The 18,202-nt window shown below is 51.8% G+C and overlaps 1 protein-coding gene across 1 annotated transcript in view; it reads right to left on the bottom strand.

The window, feature by feature from the left end:
- The window catches only part of PTPN23 (protein tyrosine phosphatase non-receptor type 23), a 50,181-nt gene that overhangs the window by 12,336 nt on the left and 19,643 nt on the right, over positions 1-18,202 (bottom strand). Inside the window, exons 5-19 of the mRNA XM_084859593.1 lie at positions 17,737-17,786; positions 16,140-16,271; positions 15,078-15,158; positions 14,754-14,885; positions 13,817-13,864; positions 11,277-11,333; positions 10,136-10,194; positions 9,051-9,130; positions 8,038-8,152; positions 7,601-7,666; positions 6,480-6,625; positions 5,472-5,807; positions 4,105-4,259; positions 3,498-3,649; positions 867-1,046 (exon numbers count right to left, since the gene is read on the bottom strand). Of these exons, the coding sequence (XP_084715719.1) occupies positions 867-1,046; positions 3,498-3,649; positions 4,105-4,259; positions 5,472-5,807; positions 6,480-6,625; positions 7,601-7,666; positions 8,038-8,152; positions 9,051-9,130; positions 10,136-10,194; positions 11,277-11,333; positions 13,817-13,864; positions 14,754-14,885; positions 15,078-15,158; positions 16,140-16,271; positions 17,737-17,786 (1,789 nt within the window). The remainder of the gene's footprint in view (positions 1-866; positions 1,047-3,497; positions 3,650-4,104; positions 4,260-5,471; positions 5,808-6,479; positions 6,626-7,600; positions 7,667-8,037; positions 8,153-9,050; positions 9,131-10,135; positions 10,195-11,276; positions 11,334-13,816; positions 13,865-14,753; positions 14,886-15,077; positions 15,159-16,139; positions 16,272-17,736; positions 17,787-18,202) is intronic.

The following is an 18,202-nucleotide window of genomic DNA, read 5'->3' as shown; positions in this document are numbered from 1 at the left end:
ATACAGCTCCACTACTGAGCTGTGAGACTCGGGGCAAGATTCAAGACTGTGACTTCGGCTTCTAGAGCTCCTTGCTACCTCCAGGGATCCCCTTCTTCCCTCAGGCATCCCTTCCACACCCCATCTCCAAGTTGGGATCAGGGGACAAGGCTCTTCCTAGAGGTGCGGGGGGGGGGGGGCACCGTAAAGCAAACAAGGCCATTTCTGCTTCTGGAAAGAGATCTGAGAGATCCTTTTAGTGAGGCCCTGAAAATCCTTTGCATTACTGCACCAGGCCTTTGGCGTTTCAGCTGTTAAGAGCTGGACTGGTCCAGACCATCCCCATCAGCAGCACCCATTCAAGTGTCCGAAGTGCTCCACACACATTAGCTTCATGCGATCCTTACAACAACCCTGTGGCATCGGCTGGGGTGGAGGCCAGGAGCTAAGGAAGAGCAGCTCGCCTGAGGCCACTTCGTGAGTTCCTGACAGAGGCAAAATCTGAACTGGGAATGTCTTGATTCATGGCTCATTCTCAGCCACTCGGCGACACCACCTCCCCTTGAGATTCCTCTCCTACAGGTATCATTTCTGGCTTTTCAATACGAGGCTTTAATGCAGCTTTCCCTAACTTGGCGCCCTCCAGATGTGTTTGACTACAACTCCCCACACCCCCAGCCAGCCCCTGCTGGTTGGGGGATGCTGAGAGTTGTAGTCCAACACATCTGGAGGGCACCCAGTTGGGGGAAGCTGCCTTACTCTCTGCTGAGCAGCCTGTTTAAACCGTTGCTTTCACCTTTTTGGTCTAAGCCGTTTGGAGGACGGCTGCGAAAAGCAGAACAGAAATTCACGCCCCCTCCACCCCACCCGGGGGAGACACCACCTACTTCTCCAAGACCTGTTGCCTGGTCCCTTCAGCCACTTTGGAGGCCGCCCGGGCTTTCTCCAGCAGTTTGACCACTTTGCTCTCCAGGTCAGCATAGAAATCTTTCCCCTCCTGGGACTTCTTCATGAGGTCTTCGTAGGCCTCGCAGGAAGCCACCAGAGTCTGCAAGGTCGTGTTCCACCTGGGGGAGGGAGAGGCAGCTCAGGAGGAGGGGCGGGCAGGAGGGCGGGCGGGCCACCCCATCAAGGTGCCCTCTGGAGGCCAGAGACATGGGGCGCAGCCAGGGAAGGAAGGGTGCACAGATCCAGCTTTGCTCTTTTCCCTTCCCTGTATCCCCGCCTTCCCCAGCCTGGCATCCTCGAGGTGTGCTGGACTGGCCGGGGAGTTGTAGTCCAACACATCTGGAGGGCACCCGGTTGGAGAAGGCTGGTGTGTACTGTCAAGGAAGGTTCTCCGACCCTGGCCAAGCCTCTTCCTGGAGGGGAGCCCCCTCTGCCTCCCTTGGCAAAGGGAGACAGAAGAAATGGGGTGGACGCTATCCTGGATGGCTTGAAAAGGGGATTAGGCATGGAGGAAAGGGCTGCTAGAGGCATTGCACTCCTTGGCTTCTCCTTCCAAAGGAGATCTGATTGACACCAGCTTTGTGTTCTTTTCAGCACCAAGTTAGAACATTTCTTTTTGCCCAGGCATTTTGACATGTAATTATTTTAGAAGATCCCCTTACTTATACCTGGCAAATATCTCCAAAGGTGGAATGCTTTGTTTCGCAAAGAAATACCGGGGGGAGGGGGCAGGGGGAAGTCCTTTCCACCAAGGATATCTTTGGAAAGGGTGCAGCGTCCAATGAAAGAAGGTGGGCTCGGCTTCCTGGATCTTGCTACATACCATCGGGCTTATTTGCTGACCTGGACTCAATTTTGGTCTTTTCCACTCCGATTTGGAGTGGAAATCTGACCAAACCTTGGTCAGTTTTGGAATCTTCCTGTCTGGAGCCTCTCTCCACATGGAGGGCATTAGGTTCTTGCCATATTAAGGCGGACAGAACTCTTCCCACAATCTTGGCGGTCAGAGACATAATTTCACAGTTACTACAGCTTGCCTCATTTTCCCATGCCCAATTGACTCTATGGGTAAATCCAGATTTAAAAATGGGAAAGAAAATGTTTTTGTGACAGACCTGGATGGATGATTTTTACCCTGGATCAATTACTGGGTGTTGACGATGAGTTTCTGCCATTTTCAGCTTTGTGAGATAAATTTTATTTGCTTGCTACAGCTGAATGGCAGTATTTGCAATTGCAACATGTGTCAGAATCTAGATTCAGTCCCGCTGCTTTCATCACCTCGGAGTCCCCTCTGCTGCTGGAAACACTTATTGAAGCTGACCAGGTATATCGACCCATGATTCGTGTCTATAAATACTTATTATCAGTGAATAAATATGATACACAGGGTCTTCAGCAGGGATGGAACAGGGAACTGGAATGTCCTACTTTGCCTAATCAATGGACTGCCCTTTTGGCGTCTGTGTCTGATACGTCTATAGACCTCCGGTTACATCTTATTCAGCAAAAACCCTTGTTTGGGGTCTATTAGACTCCACAACGTCTCTTTAATAAAGGCTTGTCTAACTCAGCAAGCCTTTATTATCCTTGTTGGAGGTGTGATACAGTTAATGCTTCTTTTATTCATATGTTTCGGAAATGCCCAATAGTGGCCTCTTTGGGGGAGGAAGTTATTACATGGATAAACTTTGTACTGGAAAGCTCTTTAGCATGTACATGTTCTCTTAAGCTATTTATCTGCTTCTTGGAATATAACACATGATCAGCGTAAATGGATTTTTCGTGCCCTCTTGACTTCTAAAAGACCAATACTACTATACTGGAAGGTTAAAAGCTCACCCTCTATAATGCAATGGATTGAAGACCTAACAACACTAGCAACATTCGAAAGAGTGGTACATAGGCGCCACTCGCAAATGGACTTATATTTGGATATTTGATCTGCTTTTACTGAAGTTTATGAGTAATCTATTCCTTTCTTCTTTTTTTGGAATGTTGTAATATTTGAAACTGAGGCTTTTAAAGCATATAGTTTATATTTGCAATTTTTTTAAAAAAAAGTTTTGTTGAAATCTACAATAATTTGTTAAAAAAAATTAGAAAAAAAAAATATATATAGTAAGTTATTTTAAATTGAATTTGTTGTTTGGTTTGCTAGTTGAAGGGTTGTTTAATTTGCTTTTTGGTGTGTAATGATACAGCCTTTATGTTGGATTTATTGTCTGTGTGTGATGTTGCATGAATGAAGGGCGGTTTATACATCCCAATACTAACCCTGAGACTAACGCACCCTCCCCTTCGTGGGACCAACAGCAGGAGAGGGCAGCTCTGTCCTGCATCTGAGTGGACATGAGGGGAAAGAAGATGCTCACCTAGGCAGGCCTTTGGTCTCACCCAACAGGGCTCTTCTGTTCTTACAGGAGCCGTTCCTGCGGAAGGGGGGGGGGTGTCTGCTGGAGACGGGGGTGCCTGGCTCCTGCCTACTGAATCAGGTGTCAGCAGTTCAACAAGTCATTGGGCTGCTTCTCAACACTGCCCCCCCTCCGCAATCCCATCCCCTCACTCACTTGTGCTCCACCTCCGCAAGGATCTTGCGCACCACGGCATACTTGACGTTGGCGTCCGTCAGTGCCTTGAGGATATTCTCCTGGGCAGCCAGGTTCTGCTCCAGATAGACCTTGATCTGGTCATACTTCTTCAGCTGCTCTTCAAAGAGTTTCTGGAGCAAGATGGAGAAGAAGGCCAGGCCAGGCCAGGCCATGAGAGACTGGGGGCTGCAGGGAGGGGACAGCAGGGAGAAGGGGTTTCTAGGAATTGGTGAGGAGGGAAAGTAGAGCCCCAGGGATCCGTGACATGGAGATCAGAGTGCTGGTTGGCATTTAGTTACTTAGGGTGCTCAGGAAAACATACAGAGCTATTTGGCTGATGATTCAGTACTTGTCTGCATTGCAAACGTCAGCTGATGCAGCTGTCATAGTTCCGTGCTCTGCAAGGAACCCTGGAAACCGCAGCTGTTTACGAAAAAGAGTCTAGAGCAGCCCTCCCTCAACCTGGTGCCCTCCAGATGTGCTGGACTGCAGCACCCATCATTCCCAGCCAATGTGGCTATTACCAAGCACCCCTCCCCACATTACATGTAAAGGGACAGCCGCTTGTTCCAACCCGGCTGGTCACCTTCATCTCAGAGCGGTCCGTCGTCACCAGAGAGGTAGTGATGTCATCCTTCTGGATCATCTCACGCAGCTGCTGCTCCAAGGAGACCCGTTGGTCCTTCATCTCCTGCACCTTGGCTAGGATCCGCTTCAGGTTCTGCAGTACCTGCTTGTCATCTACAGGGCAAGGCACAGCCCGTCAGACTCCAGCTGGCAGGGAGCAACTCCCCACAATACACCCCTTGCACTCCCTCTTCTGAGCAATGGTGTACAAAGTAAAATTGAACTTGAGTAGAAATCTTGGGCTGGAGTTGTGCTGGTGAATGCCTGGCCAGTAACAGCAAAGGGTCCCAACAGACGCACACAGTTTCCAAGTCAAGTGTGAGTTCCAGAACCTACACAGCTGATCGCGGCCCACCAACACAGAATCCAAGGGCTTCTCAAAGAACAGTGGGAAGTTAAATTTTCATATAAAGCCTTTTCAAAAGGTGGAGCATTTCAACTACTGGCAAGTTTCTGTGCTAACCCATAAAAACACAATTCTGGGCCAAGAAAAGCTTAATTCTCCAGTCTACATAAATCATGTAAATCAAACTTATTTCGTAATTTATTCTGCAAAATTATTTGGTTGAATAATTCACATTACTTCTGCCAGCCATCAAGAGGAGGGGGAGCACGGCAGCTCTAGAAATCAGCCCCTCTAGGTTTGGAAATATCACCAGACCTTGCCCACAGCCATCACACTTCACAATATTAAGGGCTAGAAACTTGTGGGGGGGGGGGGAGGCTGAGATTCCCATGAAGCTACATTCTTCATCCAATGCCACATTAGGTATCCCCCCACCCCTTGCCCCTTCACCACACATATATAGAATGATGGCCAACATATGGGCCTGCTTAACACTGGAGGACAGGGGTGTCCAACCTTTTTCAGTCAAGGGCTGAATCAATTCCGGAGAAGATCTTGGGGGACACATCCAGTGGTGGGTGGGACCAAAGGAAAAAGGGTGGGGCCAAAATACCCAAACCATCAAAGATACCAGCATATCTTGGCTCAAAGCTCTTCCTGCCAGTTAACTCAGCCTTGGGAGAGGCACGTCAAACTTTTAGAATGGGGAAAAACGGCACAAAAGCAAGGAAACCCCCAAACAATCCGTGGGCAGGGAAAGTGGGCGGGGGTATCTGGGGAACCTGAGAGGGCTGGAGTGATGCCAGAGGCAGGCCAGATGTGGCCCACGGGACAGAGGTTCAGCACCACCCCTGATGGAGGGGAACGAACTTGACAACCAGGTGAAAGGACAGCCAGGGGATTCTTCCCATTCAGAAAGAGAGACAGGCCTGTGTGCCCAAGGGACAAGGGAGGAGGAGGCCCCCCCATCGCCACCTCACCTTCCGTCAGGCTGGGCGTGGGCAAGGCAGCCCTGACGTGCTCCAAGGGCCCGCTGAGCAGCCTCAGGTTGCTGATGTGAAGGTTCATGGCCTTGTGCAGCTCCGTGTTGGTGAAGCTGGCCTTCTCGTGCACCTCCATGTACTTGGCCCACTCCTTGGCCACTTCCACCAGCCCTAAGGCGGCGGCGGCAGAGGGGGGAGGAGGGGAGGCCTGCGGCGGCAGGGGGAGCTTGCCCAGCGCCTCGCGCAGCTTCTGTTCCTGGGACTCATCTTCATCCAGGAGGTCTTTGATCTCCCTCAGGGAGGCTTCCACGTCCGTGAACACGCCAGAAAGCACTGGGCGGGAGAGGAGGAGGGGGAAATGGAGCAAGAAAGGTCCAGATTGAGAAGGTGAGGCCAGGCTCCTGAGTGCAGAGGCCGGGCCCCCCTGAGAGGTAGTTGCTGCCCTGTCTGGGTCCCCACCCCACCAGGGCATGCCAGGAGGGAGCTGCCTTTTGCCCTGCAAGCCGACACACCATTTCAATCGCATTGGGGGAGCCCAGTCAAGTGTGGGCCAGGATTGAGCTGGTTGGGAAACCCAGCCCACTTCTGTGGAAGCGCTGCACATGCTCAGAGGCACTTTTCCCCAGCGAGCTGGCATGCACAGAAGCCAGCCCCGCACGCACGGTCAGGGACAGCTCTGGCCTCCAAGCCTCGGATTCCTCAGAAAAGGATTCCGGCCTGGCTAGCAGGAGAGAGGCGGCGGCTCTCTAGCCTCCCCAGAGGTGAAAGGAGCCTGTCCCATTGCACAGAGCGGGAAGGAAGGCCCGTGGCCCGGCCGTGCCTAAAGGCCTCTGCTGCGCTCTGTGGTTAGGAGTGGCTTCGGGGCCCGCGGGCTGCCTGCACTGCTCTGTGGCACAGAAAGCGCACGCACATCCAGGAAGGATGTGGCAGCGCCAGGCCCCATGAGCAGCACCTTATGCCTCCCTCCCACTCCAGGATGTGGGAGCCCTAAAACCAGCTGCTCACCCTGCATGGATTGGACAAGGTTCTTCACCGTCTCCGGGCGCACACTAAGGGCGGCGCATTTTTCCATCAAGATGGGCGGGATGTGGTTGTACACGTCCAGATTGTCAACTGCCTCAGGGTCAAGCTGCAGGGAGTCCATGAACTGTCTGCAAAGAGAGGAAAAACGGCTGAGAGGAGACAGCACCTTCCAGAGTCTGCACGGACCATCCCATGCTCCAGGGCCTTAAGCGTGGGGAGAGGGCTTTGGGAATCACCCACAAGGCCAAGACAGACTCGCAGCCCTGCGGGTTTGTGCCGAGCGCACCTCCTCTTCAGGACAGTCTGCATTTGCCAGGGCTGCAAGAAGCCGCTTCACCAGCCAGTTATCCATTCCCTTGGCCAGGTCACACGGGGTAATTCTTTCCACCCGTCCTGAGTGGTACGTGAATGGCTGACCTGGCCTCGCAGAAAAGCAAGATCTACGTGCGATGGCCCATCCACACTTATACGGCAGTCCTTAACACTGCAGTCAGCCTGTGCAAACATACCAGGCCTCACCCTTCCCCTTGCGCACAGAGAGGGAGCTGGACGGGCAAGCCGCTACCCAGCCCAGCCCTGCTTTCGCTATGGAAAATAAAAGCAGGTGCAAGCATTTCAAAACAAATGAAATCAAATGGGCTCCCACAGCTCAACCTGCACAGCGCAAGGTTCGGGCGCGTGACAGAGCCCCCCCCCCCCCTCGGGTGAGCTACACACACGAGCCCCGTGGAAGCCAGGGCCCTGGAGAGCCTCTGGATCCTGCACACAACAGGGAGCCAGGAGCACTCCAATGTCATTACCAACATCACCCCCAATATGGCAGTCAGACATGAAAAGACTGTTGAAGAGGATGATCACACTGAAGCAGGCTTCTCCAACCTGGCACCCTCGAGAGGCAATGGACTACAATTCCCAGAATCCAGGATTCTGGAAGTTGCAGTCTAATGCCTCTCGAGGCTGGTGGGTTGGAGAAGGCTGCGCAATCCAAGCCCACCGGGATGCTACACCTATCGGGGTGTGTGTGCGTGGAATCCCCTTCCCCCCTTCCACAATGGTTCTCCTTCCCTCCCTGCTCCCCCAGTGAATTCCAGAAGAATACATACTCCAGGACTTCATTCTTGGCGTCGATCTTGGCCATGACTTCTCGCAGCAGCTTGGCCTTCTCTTCACTGAGAGAGGGGAACAAACAGGAAGAACCACTTCGTACAAAGGCTTCTTGCAAAAAGCTGCAACCCCCCTGGCTTCGGGGTCACTTTAGCCACTGTCACATCAAAGACAGGCGCACCCTTTCGAGGGCATGTCTGACAGAACAGCACTGCCCCCCGCCTCAAAAACCTAACCAGCACTGACCCAAACCCCTCTGATTCTCACTACTTTCCTTCCTCCGAAGGCAGCCCTTACTGGAAAGCCTCCCGTCTCCCACCGATTCCATCTGCCCCCACGCTGTGCCAGAGCGGCCCAGACTCCCTCGCAAGAAGCTGGCAGGCCAAAGAGCTTCCCAGGATGCAAAGCAGCCCAGGCAGAGAAAGAGGCCGCTCACCTGTAGAGAGACGAGGCCTCATGGGCAGCCATCGGAACCAGCTTGGCAAAAATATCGGGGCCCGTCACAGCTGGGTCTGTGGGGTTGACCGGAAGGGCCTTCACGAGGGGTGCACCTGGACACAAGACAAGACCGTGGTGCAAGATCAGATGCTGCTGGGCATCCCCAGAGGGCGCCAGGAGGAACTTCCTAGGCTGCAACTGGAACACCAAATTACCACTAGCATACACCTATATAGTGCCTGTACAATTGAGTAACACATTTTAAAAGAAAAAAGTACAAGTTGTGAGTCCTGCATGCTGCTAAGAAAAGTTTTAAGGCAGGCATGGAACCTCTGTCCAGCAGAGATGCCCCGCCCGGCCTGTGGAGTTTTCCTTCCTAAGTCCCTCTCCTCTCCAAGGGGGGAGGACCCTGTTATCTCCAATCACGGACTGGGAATAATGGGAATTACCCTTTGTGCAGCACCCCTCTCGGCCACACTGGCTGGGAATTACAGGAGCTGTCGTTCAACACATCTGGAGGATACCAGGTTGGAGAAGGACGATTTAAACCACATAAGACAAGATTTCATAATCTACATCATTTTTAAAGAATAAACCTATTCTGATAAGGCTTTATTTAGTGCAGGCACCAGTCCTCATGGTACGTCTGACCTAGGGATGGCGGAGAATTCCGCCACGGACTCCAATGAGGCCAGATTCTTTAGAGTCCATGGTGGAATGGAGCACTCACCTCCGCCTCCCCATGGAATCCGTCCAGGTCGGATCCCTCTTGACGTCGATCCTGTGGAGCCGGCCACCTGCTCCGCATCACTGGCGAAAGTCGATACAGCTGGCAGCCATTGCCGTGCCGTATCTCTGTATAAGTCAGTCTCCGGACGCAAATGGCATAGTGGGTGCCATTTGCGGCCGTAAAGCTGGTAGATTAGCCTAAATGCAGCCGTAAATGCAGCCGACCCCACCCTAGACACATGGGGGTGGGGGGGGGGCACTGACCAGGTCTCTTCCCTTTACCTTTCACTGACTGCAAGGTATCCAGAGCAGGGACTGCTTCATGGTAGATGAAGTCATTGTCCTTTTTGGCAGAGGTGTACCTGAAGAACAACGAAAGACCAGAAGGGCCTCGCTTGAGGAAGAGACACTTAGAAGGCTGACCATTCAGAACTTGGGGGCCCAAGAGAGAATCTTCTAGCTTCAACTGAAAATATGGCTGGAGCAGGACACCAATATCAACACTGTTCATTTTCAACAGAGCAGGTTTAGGGATCCTGGAGTCACAGGACCAACAGCTGGACAGGACAGCTGAGTGGGCACCTGGAGGGTGAGGAGACTGCTGGGTAGGAACTCCGTAAAGTGGAGCAGGGGAGATGGAGGCTCTGGCCAGCACCCCCTTCCCCCATGAGCCCAAAGTGACACTCACAGGCCGCCGTGCACTCCTTGAATGCATTACTTTATGGTGTAGCTTAGGAATTTAAGTTACATGGCATGTAAAAAACAGGAGAAGGCTATCAATGGCTACAAGTCATGATGGCTTTATATTATATCCAGGATCAGGGGCAGTAGGCCTGTATAAACAGGATGCTGAGAAACATGGGCGGGAGGGTGATATTGAATCATGTCCTGCTTGTGGGCTTCCCACTGGGGCATCCGGTTGGCCACTGTGCAAACAGAATGTTGAACTAGGGAGGCCTTTGGTCTGACTCTTCTTAAGAGGTTTCTAGTCCTCATGGTTGCAGATAATCAACCAATCGTGAAAATATATGGAAAGTGTTTAGAAAAGCAGAACAAGCTTCCATTAGTCAAAAGGTGGGACTTCCACACTCCTCAGACTCAGTTTTCACAAGATGCCAGTTCCCTGTGGACAAGTAAATGCCACTGTCTCCCTCTTTTACAACCCCAAGCCTTGCAAAATATTCTGCATGGACTTGAAAAAAACTTTTTAAGTCTGGAAAAAACAGACTGTGCCAAACCTACAATTGTTCTGTCTTCGCATTATGCAGGTTCTCTTGGTACAAAATTAAGATCAGGGGAGGGAATGGCATGACAGAGACACAACAGCCCCAGGCACCTGAAGGAGAGAACACACAGCCCTGACTCACTTTCCGCCAATGACATCCATGGTGAACCTCAGCGCTTCCTGCACAGTTTCAGGCTGACCCTGCAAGAACACGCATCACAGTTAAAATGCTTTCAATTACACATCTCACTGAACAGTGATTCAGAGACGGCAAACAGAAGGAGTGTGGACAACCACAGAATGATGCAAAGAAAGCCCTAGGAGAAAGTGGAGACACATTTCTTCCTCACACACAACACACACTAGAATTCAGGGATCAACCAAAAACATTGGTGGGAGATTCAGGACAGAGAAAAGGGAGTACTTCTTCACACAGCACATAGTTAAACTATGGAATTCACATCCACAAGATGTCATGGTGGCCACCAATGTGGGTGGCTTTAAAAGGGGACTGGACAAGTTCATGGAGAAGGCTACCTATCCATGGCTACCAGTCATGCTGGCTATCTGGAAGCTTCAGGTTCAGAGGTGATATGCCTCTGAATACCAGGTCCTAGAGGGCAACAACCAGAGAAACACTGCTCGCGGGCTTCAAACACTGCTCGCGGGCTTCCCAACCAGGCATCTAGACTAGACGGACCTTTTGTCTGATCCGGCAAGTCTCTTTGTGTGTTCACCTTCTCTCCAATTCTCACGACTCAAACATGCACCCCGCTGTTCCTGAGGCTAACAATAGATCTGCAGGCTCAAGCTGATGGCTTCATATGGTTCTAAGCTCTGCGAGTGCAGACAGACTAGAAATGTTCTCCATTTCTAGTTGGAAGAACTCTCTTCACAAAGCACCAGATTTCCCCCCAGTTTGGAGTGCATCCATTACTAGATATTCCAAGGGAAGGGTTTGGGAGCAGAGAGGTTGAGCGTTTTCCCCATCTTTGCAGTCATACAGAAAATCTTCGGGACTCAGAGCCAGGTTTCCAGGTCAGTTTAGCAGTGCAAATGGAACAAATGTATGCGAATCCAGTTCTTTTGCACAACCTCACTAAACTGCAGAATATGGATTTTGTAGCCACAGAACCCAGTTGTTTTTTTTAAACTGCAGAACTCCAGACTACAACTGCCATGCTGACTAGGAATTTGCAGTCCCAAGAGACCTGAAGGGCACCAGGCTGGAGAAGCCTGCTTGAAAGCATCCAACAATTTAAAAAGGGAAGGAAGAGCTGTACCTTGGCCAGTTTGATGGCTTCGTTGAGCTTATCCAGGGCACTCTGGAAGTAGATGACCTACACAGAGGGCAGAGATTCAGTCAACCACAAGCATTTTTCAAACTGGCTTTGCTTTACATTAAAAGCAACAGAACTGGGCTGCACAAAGCCTCACAAATAAACCAAATGCAGAGGGACCTTCTAGGAAGACAGAGCAAAACCAAGACACTCATCCACCAAAAATCCCTACAGCAGGGATTTGGGCTTGTGGGGTCTACTTTGTTTTTTACTAGAGCTGTGAGGCCCACTAATCACAGCCAGGTCCAAAATATTGGGGGGGGGGGCAGAAGAGTCAATCATCTACTGCACCCCACTTACCATACACTGTATGTGTTTATGCAAATACACACCTACATCCAAGCGCCTTGGGCGGTGGAAGGCTCTCCCTTGCTGGAGGTATTTAAGCACAGGCTGGGCAGCTGTCTATCAGGGATGCTGCAGCTGTGTTGCAGAGCCTGCCTTGAGCAGGGGGTTGGACTAGACGACTTCCAAAGTCCTTCCCAGCTCTGTGATTCCTAGCTCACTGTGACAGGGGCCTTGCCAAAGGGGGCGCTCCATCAGAATGTTCTCGGCCATCTACGGTGGCTGCCCTGCTCTCCCCCACAGCTGCCCCCCTTGCTCCTGCACCCACACAGCCACATCCCCCAACACGATGGGTGTTCCTATACCCCAGCCCTCGCCTCAAGAAGAGCACATCAAATAGAGTCTCAACACATGAATAGTGTGGTGGAAAGAGCAAATAAAGGCTATGCGGTCAACTAATTTATCAGTTGGAGTCTCCCCACAACCATTCCTCCACCCCCCAACCAGTTGCAGGTATGGGGAGACATGACAGAGGTGTACAAAATGATGCATGGTGTGGAGAAAGTGGATAGGGAAATATTTTCCTCCCTCTCTCATAATACTGCAACCCAACCTGGTCATCCCATGAAGCTGATTGGTGGGAGATCCAGGACAGATAAAAGGACTTCTTCACACAGTGCAGAGTTAAACTATGAAACTCCCTTCCACAAGACGTTGTGATAGCCTCCAATTTGGATGCCTTCAAAAGGGGGTTAGACAAATTCCTGACGGAGAAGGCTATCAATGGCTACTAGTCCTGATGACTATGTGCTACCCCCAGTAACAGCAGCAGTGTGCCTATGTACAGCAGTTGCCGGGGAACATGGGCAGGAGGGTGATGCTGCACTCATGTCCTGCTTGTGGGTTTCCTGTGGGCAGCTAGTTGGCCACTGTGTGAACAGAATGCTGGACTAGATGGGCCTTGGGTCTGATCCAGCACAGCTCTTCTTATGTTCTTTTTGGCATAGGACGAGCACAACTCCAGTTAACAGGTATCCAGCACTAAGCGGTTCAGCACTATGGACAGCTCCTAAAACCCACTCTACTCTCTCCCCTTCCGCACCACCTATCAGGGCACCTCCCACCCCCTCCTTGGGCTTCTACACAAAATCTTCTCCTGTCAGAAAATCTTTCCTGAACTGTAGCCTCTCTTGCTCTGCACCATATGCTACCAATTCAGGCTTGCTAGCCCACATGGTGTTTTTTTTAACACTGCATTGCTTTTTTGCTTTTCTTGGTGGAATCTGAATTTAGCTCTGTCTAAATTAACACTGTCACCCGCCATCCTCAAGGCTGGAAGACCCAGGGTTTTTACTGCAAAACTCCTGGTGAGGAGAATACAGCAGATCCTAGAGAATCTTCTTAAAAATTTAAGCAAGTTTCATGCTGAATCCAGTCCCTGCCAACAGCTAAATCTCCAGGAGAGATGGCACTTCAGTTCCTCCCCTTGCCCCCAAAGTCCCAGCCCCTTGCTGGATTCACTCAACACTCCCCCATCCTACTCATACCCACAAGGACATAGAAGAGGAGCTGGGAATGTGTGGCCTCCCAGATGTTGTTGGACTGCAACTCCTAGCATCACTCACGCTTGGCCATGCTGGCAAGAGTGGATGGGAGTTGCAGTCCGACAACATCTGGATGGCCCCTGGTGCAGAATAAGCCAGAGACCAGGTTTTCATTGGAAAGGAATGAGTCTGACAGATGTGCAGGAGCCAAGTGACTGGGTGACAGCCAGGTAGCCACATTCATACTGGCCATGAAGTGAAGAATTGCACAACTAGCTCCACACCTTCAAGGAGGCGTTGGGCTTATACTTCTTCAACTCCAGCCTCCCTGCGCAAACCTCTTCTGAGGGGACCTTCAGAAGCAGCGGATGATGTGGCCAGGAAGGGAAGGGAAGTCCAAAAATGCCACTGGGCACACCCAAGCCACTCCGTGTGCTTGGCAAAGCATGCCTCTTTGCATCCCACTCACTTAACCCAGCCCTTCTGCCACACAGATTTGTTCACGCCTCAGCAGCCAGCCAATTCAACATCGCAATCCTCAAACGGCTGAAAGACAACCCCCTCCTGGAGATCAACCACAGCCTGCAAGTCGGATTACCCTCCATCCCAGACAGACAGACAGCCTGGCCTCTGGAAGGTGCCGGTTCTGCTTACCCTCTCCCCATACTTCTGCTGCTCCTCTGCTTGTTTGCCCATATGCAACTGTAAGGAAATGGGAGAATGAACTGAAGCAGACTGGCTGAAGCAGACTGGCAGGAAGAACATCCAGGAAACTCTTTCTGCTTGATGCTAGAGAGTTTGCACTTACACCTCTAATGCCCCCTCCCTCCCCAAGCCCCTATCACTGGCATGGAAACTGAAATTACGGCAAAACACACACAGAGGCCGGTGTTGTCCAAGCGCCACCTTTGCTAACGTCACGAAGCAGTGTAGACAGATAAAATATAGGTGAGTCTGAAAGCTGAATTGATTCACTGCAATTTTCAACCACTTCTCATCAGAATATTGTATTGGAATAGACAACTATTGCTCTCCAGTCGTGTAAGGCCAATACATTTAAGCCCTGCCACGCAACCTTGGTCAGTCTCTATGTCCTAAATGACCAGAAGTGACAAATTAGGATCAAGGTGCCAAAACCTGGAAAGGAAAATTTAAAAGATCTATGAAAGCTTACTCCAGAAACAGCACCACCACCACAATCTCTTTATTGGCTGAGATTAAGGGGCTGGGGAATCTTTGTTTGTTACTTTAATAGCTCTGTACAGGGGTACAGATATAGTTCAGGGCATTTGCTATTTATTCCGTATTTGGAAGTGGTGTACTGAGAAAAAGCAGGATAAAGAGAAAAATGAGATTCAGGGCGTGGGTGGCTGTGGAATGTTGGGAGTTGTAGGACTTTTTTCTGTCTAAACATGCATAGGATTGCGCCCTAAAAAAACACGAAGGAATGCCTCAGATGTTAGTGGAGCACTAACTGCCTATCCTAGGGGAGATGACATAGCCAATGGGTTGCCAAACCCAAGGGTGCTGCGGGGCAGGGAGTGTTGGACCAAGCACAGCTCCCCAGATCTCGTCCACCTATGATGCTCACATGGGCCACGGCAGCAAAATAGTAGATCTTCATCTGCACCAGCTTCTTCCAGTCTTTCTGGATCTTCCCCAGCAGGGAGGCTGTTTCGGAGTTCTCCAAAGCTCGACATGCTTCTTTATAGTAATCCACCACCTTGGGGAGGGAGATGGAAGCAGAAGGACAGGAATGGGTACATTACTGCCGGTTTTGGAGAAGGCACGGAGGGGACCCCTTCTGGGCAAATCTAACTGCAGAGCAAACAGGATGCTGACCGGCTTTATCTCTGTTATAGGGAGAAAGCTCCCCACCCCATCCTCTAGGTTTAAGGCTCCCCAAACATCTCACCTGAGCACTGATCCTGGCCACAAGGAAGCTCTTCCGGTTGTCCAGCATCGACTTCTCCAGGAGGCACTCTTGAGCTTGGCCCTTCAAGGAAGAAGAAGAAAGACAATGTGAGCATGGCTTGGCCAAAGCAGGAGAGAGAGGAAAGAGGTCCTGGGGATCATCAAGTCTGAGCCCTTGCCACCAGAAGCAGGACGCCGTGACAGCAACGTGGCTGACCCTGCAAAGCAAAGGCCTCCCCAGTCCAGCATCCTGTTTCCCACAGGGGTCAACCAGATGCCTACGGGAAGTCCACAAGCACCACAGGAGGGCAACAGCCCTTTGCTGCTGCTTTTTTCTAGCACTAGTAATTCAGAGGGATGCTGCTTCCAATCCTGAAGGTAGCACAAAGCCATCGTAGCTAGCGGCCATGGTGTGCTGGCTAATGCCACTATAGATTTTTATTCATCTTTAGAGTACCACAAGACCCTTGGTTGCTTTTGCTGCAACAAACGCGGCTACCCCTCTGGAAGCGGTACAGAACTGAGATGCGCCAAGAAAATAAGGCAAAGGATAGCGACTGTTGTCTTCTGCAGCTGCATCCCAAGAGTTCTGCATTAATTGCATGCTTGCAGACTTCCCTTTCTCCCACGGACAGAAGAAATTCCCAGATCTGTTATATCTGATTCCCAGAGGCAGGTGGCACGCAACTAGCTTGCTGCTAGATCCTACTGGAAAGGAAACACAGAAAGCTGCCTTATCCCTGGTTAGCCAGTTTCTTTACTGAGCCCAGTTCTCTGACCGGAAGTAGCTCTCTAGGGCAGCCTTCCCCAGCCTGGTGCCCTCCAGGTGTGCTGGACTACAACCCCCTCATCCCCATCCAGCATGGCTAATGGTCTGTGGCAGAAAGAGGTCTCTGGCATCACCTGGTCCTTTCTGAAATGCAGATCTGGGGAGCTGAACCGGGGAGCCTCGGTGTGCAAGTCACATGCTCAGCCACGGAGCTGCAGCACTTTCCAAGCACTGGCTGTCTCTGAGGAAGCTTCCCCCCCCCCCCGCCCCCACCACTCCCACACACACTCTTACCAGCATGAGGTTGATGTTCAGGTTAAGGATCTGGTGGCTCATATCGACACTGTAGGAATGAGGGAAGTGGTCCCGGAGGTAAGTGAAGGCGCCCGCCGCACACTGGAAATGGGTGCAGGAGACCTTCATGCCCTGCAAGACAACAGTTGGGGGTGGGGGGAAGTTCCATTTTCAACAAGCCGTGCTAGAGGACCCCTCAGTGAGGATCAAGAGCAGTCCATGCCCTAAGAACAAATACAGCCCAGGCTGAATAACACAGGGGTGCAGAACCTTCCAGCCTGAGGGCCAGATTCCATTGTGGAGAAGCTCTCAGGGGCCGTATTCCAGTGGTGGGTGGGGCCGAACGCAAAGGAGGCAGGGCCAAAATACATCTTGTAAGCTTACAGCTCTTCCTGCCAGTAACTACGCCTCAAGAGAGGCATTTCAAGCTTTTAGAACAGGGAGAGAACTACACAAGAGCCGGAAAAACCCTGAACGACTAGTGGCTGGGGGAAAGGGAATGGGGTCAGGGGAAGGGGGCATGTACTTCTGGGGAACGCTGGAGGGCTGGGTTGTGACTCTGGGTCTGAGCTTCAACACCCCTGGGGCAACAGGATGCCCCCACAAGTTGGCAGCCCACTGGGCTTGGACAGTCTCCTCCAAAGGCTGCCCAAGCCCAGCACAGCCCACCAGGAGCTGGACCAACCTCCTGACTTTGTTCCTTGTCTGGGACCCCAGGAACAGAGGGCGAGGAGTCAGGCTGCCATGCATGGCTGGCGGGCTGCACATGCCCCACGTTGTGGAGGTCTGCTTGCGTCGGGACTATCGAGGCACTCAGCCCCGCTAAAACCCTATTCACCCTGGGGAGGGGGACTGACTGAGGCAAGCCATTTTGGAAGCACACAACCAAGAGACACTGTCAATGAAGAAATTCCACAGGGGCCTCACTCAGTGCTTGTTCCACAGGAATGAAGCAGGATGTGACTCCAGGCCTTCCGAAACCAAAGCTGCCCCTTCAGGTGGCCTTGTAGCATGCTCCAAACAGCGACCTGCTCGGCCACCAGCTTTTCCTCTGCCTGCTCATCTCCCGCTCTTGCTCCTCCCCCCGCCCCGCTGCAATATTCTTAACTGGGCCGGCAGCGAGCCATGGGGAGGAAAGCACATCTGCTGAGGCCCGCATCATTGTTTACCTAAGCCCCCTGAAAAATAAGACCCCCCCCTGCAAATCAACTTATTGGAGACAGCTTTAGCATTAAGGTGCAGAACCTCTTTCGGCCTGAGGGTCAACTTCCATTTCTGGGGTGGGGGGAATCTCATGGTGGGCGGGGCCAAAGGCAAAAGGGGCAGAGCCAAAATTCAAAGAATACCAGTAAGCTTAAAGTTCTTACTGCCACTTCAACCTTTTAGAATGGGGAAAAAATGCGGAAAAGCTGGGAAACCACCAAACGATTGGCGGTTGAAGGAAAGGGATGGAGCCAGGGAATGGGGGCATGGCCTCCTGGCAGAACCAGACTGGCACCCCCAAAGGGCCAGATTTTGCCCCTGGGCCTGAGGTTTCGTACCTGTGCTTAAGCACTATTCATCTAGCATGGGGAAGAAATTAACACCTGCGCCTTACCTCCTCAGAGACCCTTTTGTCCATAGCCCCGAGCATGGAATGCAAGGCACCTGGAGCGTGGGGGAGAGAAGAGGAGAACACATCAGTGACGGCACCAGGCCCGAAAGAAGCCCAGGAAGCTGCCTTAGACTAGGCCAGGCTGCTTATCTATGGGGCCCATCATTGCCTGGTGCAGCCTCCTCCAAGCTGGCACCCTCCAGATGTTGGGACTGCAACTCCCATCAGCCCCAGCTGGCATGGCTAACGGCATCAGCTTGGGGAAGACTGGTCTAATATGACAGGCAGCGGCTGTCCAGGCTCTCAGGCTGAGGAAGGTCTTTTGCATCACTCAACGCCAGAGGCTCTTTCAACTGGCCGTGCCAAGGAGTGAGCCCGGGATGTTTTGCACTCGAAGCAGGGGCTCGACTATGGAGTGATGGAACCAAAGCCCCCTCCCAAAGGGGTCCCATCCACAGTCGGGCATTCA

Source organism: Heloderma suspectum, chromosome 5 (assembly GCF_057233095.1).
Source record: "Heloderma suspectum isolate Gila_16-S chromosome 5, 16-S_ref, whole genome shotgun sequence".
In the NCBI taxonomy this organism is placed as follows: domain Eukaryota; kingdom Metazoa; phylum Chordata; class Lepidosauria; order Squamata; family Helodermatidae; genus Heloderma; species Heloderma suspectum.
This window is presented reverse-complemented; position numbering and strand designations above follow the sequence as displayed.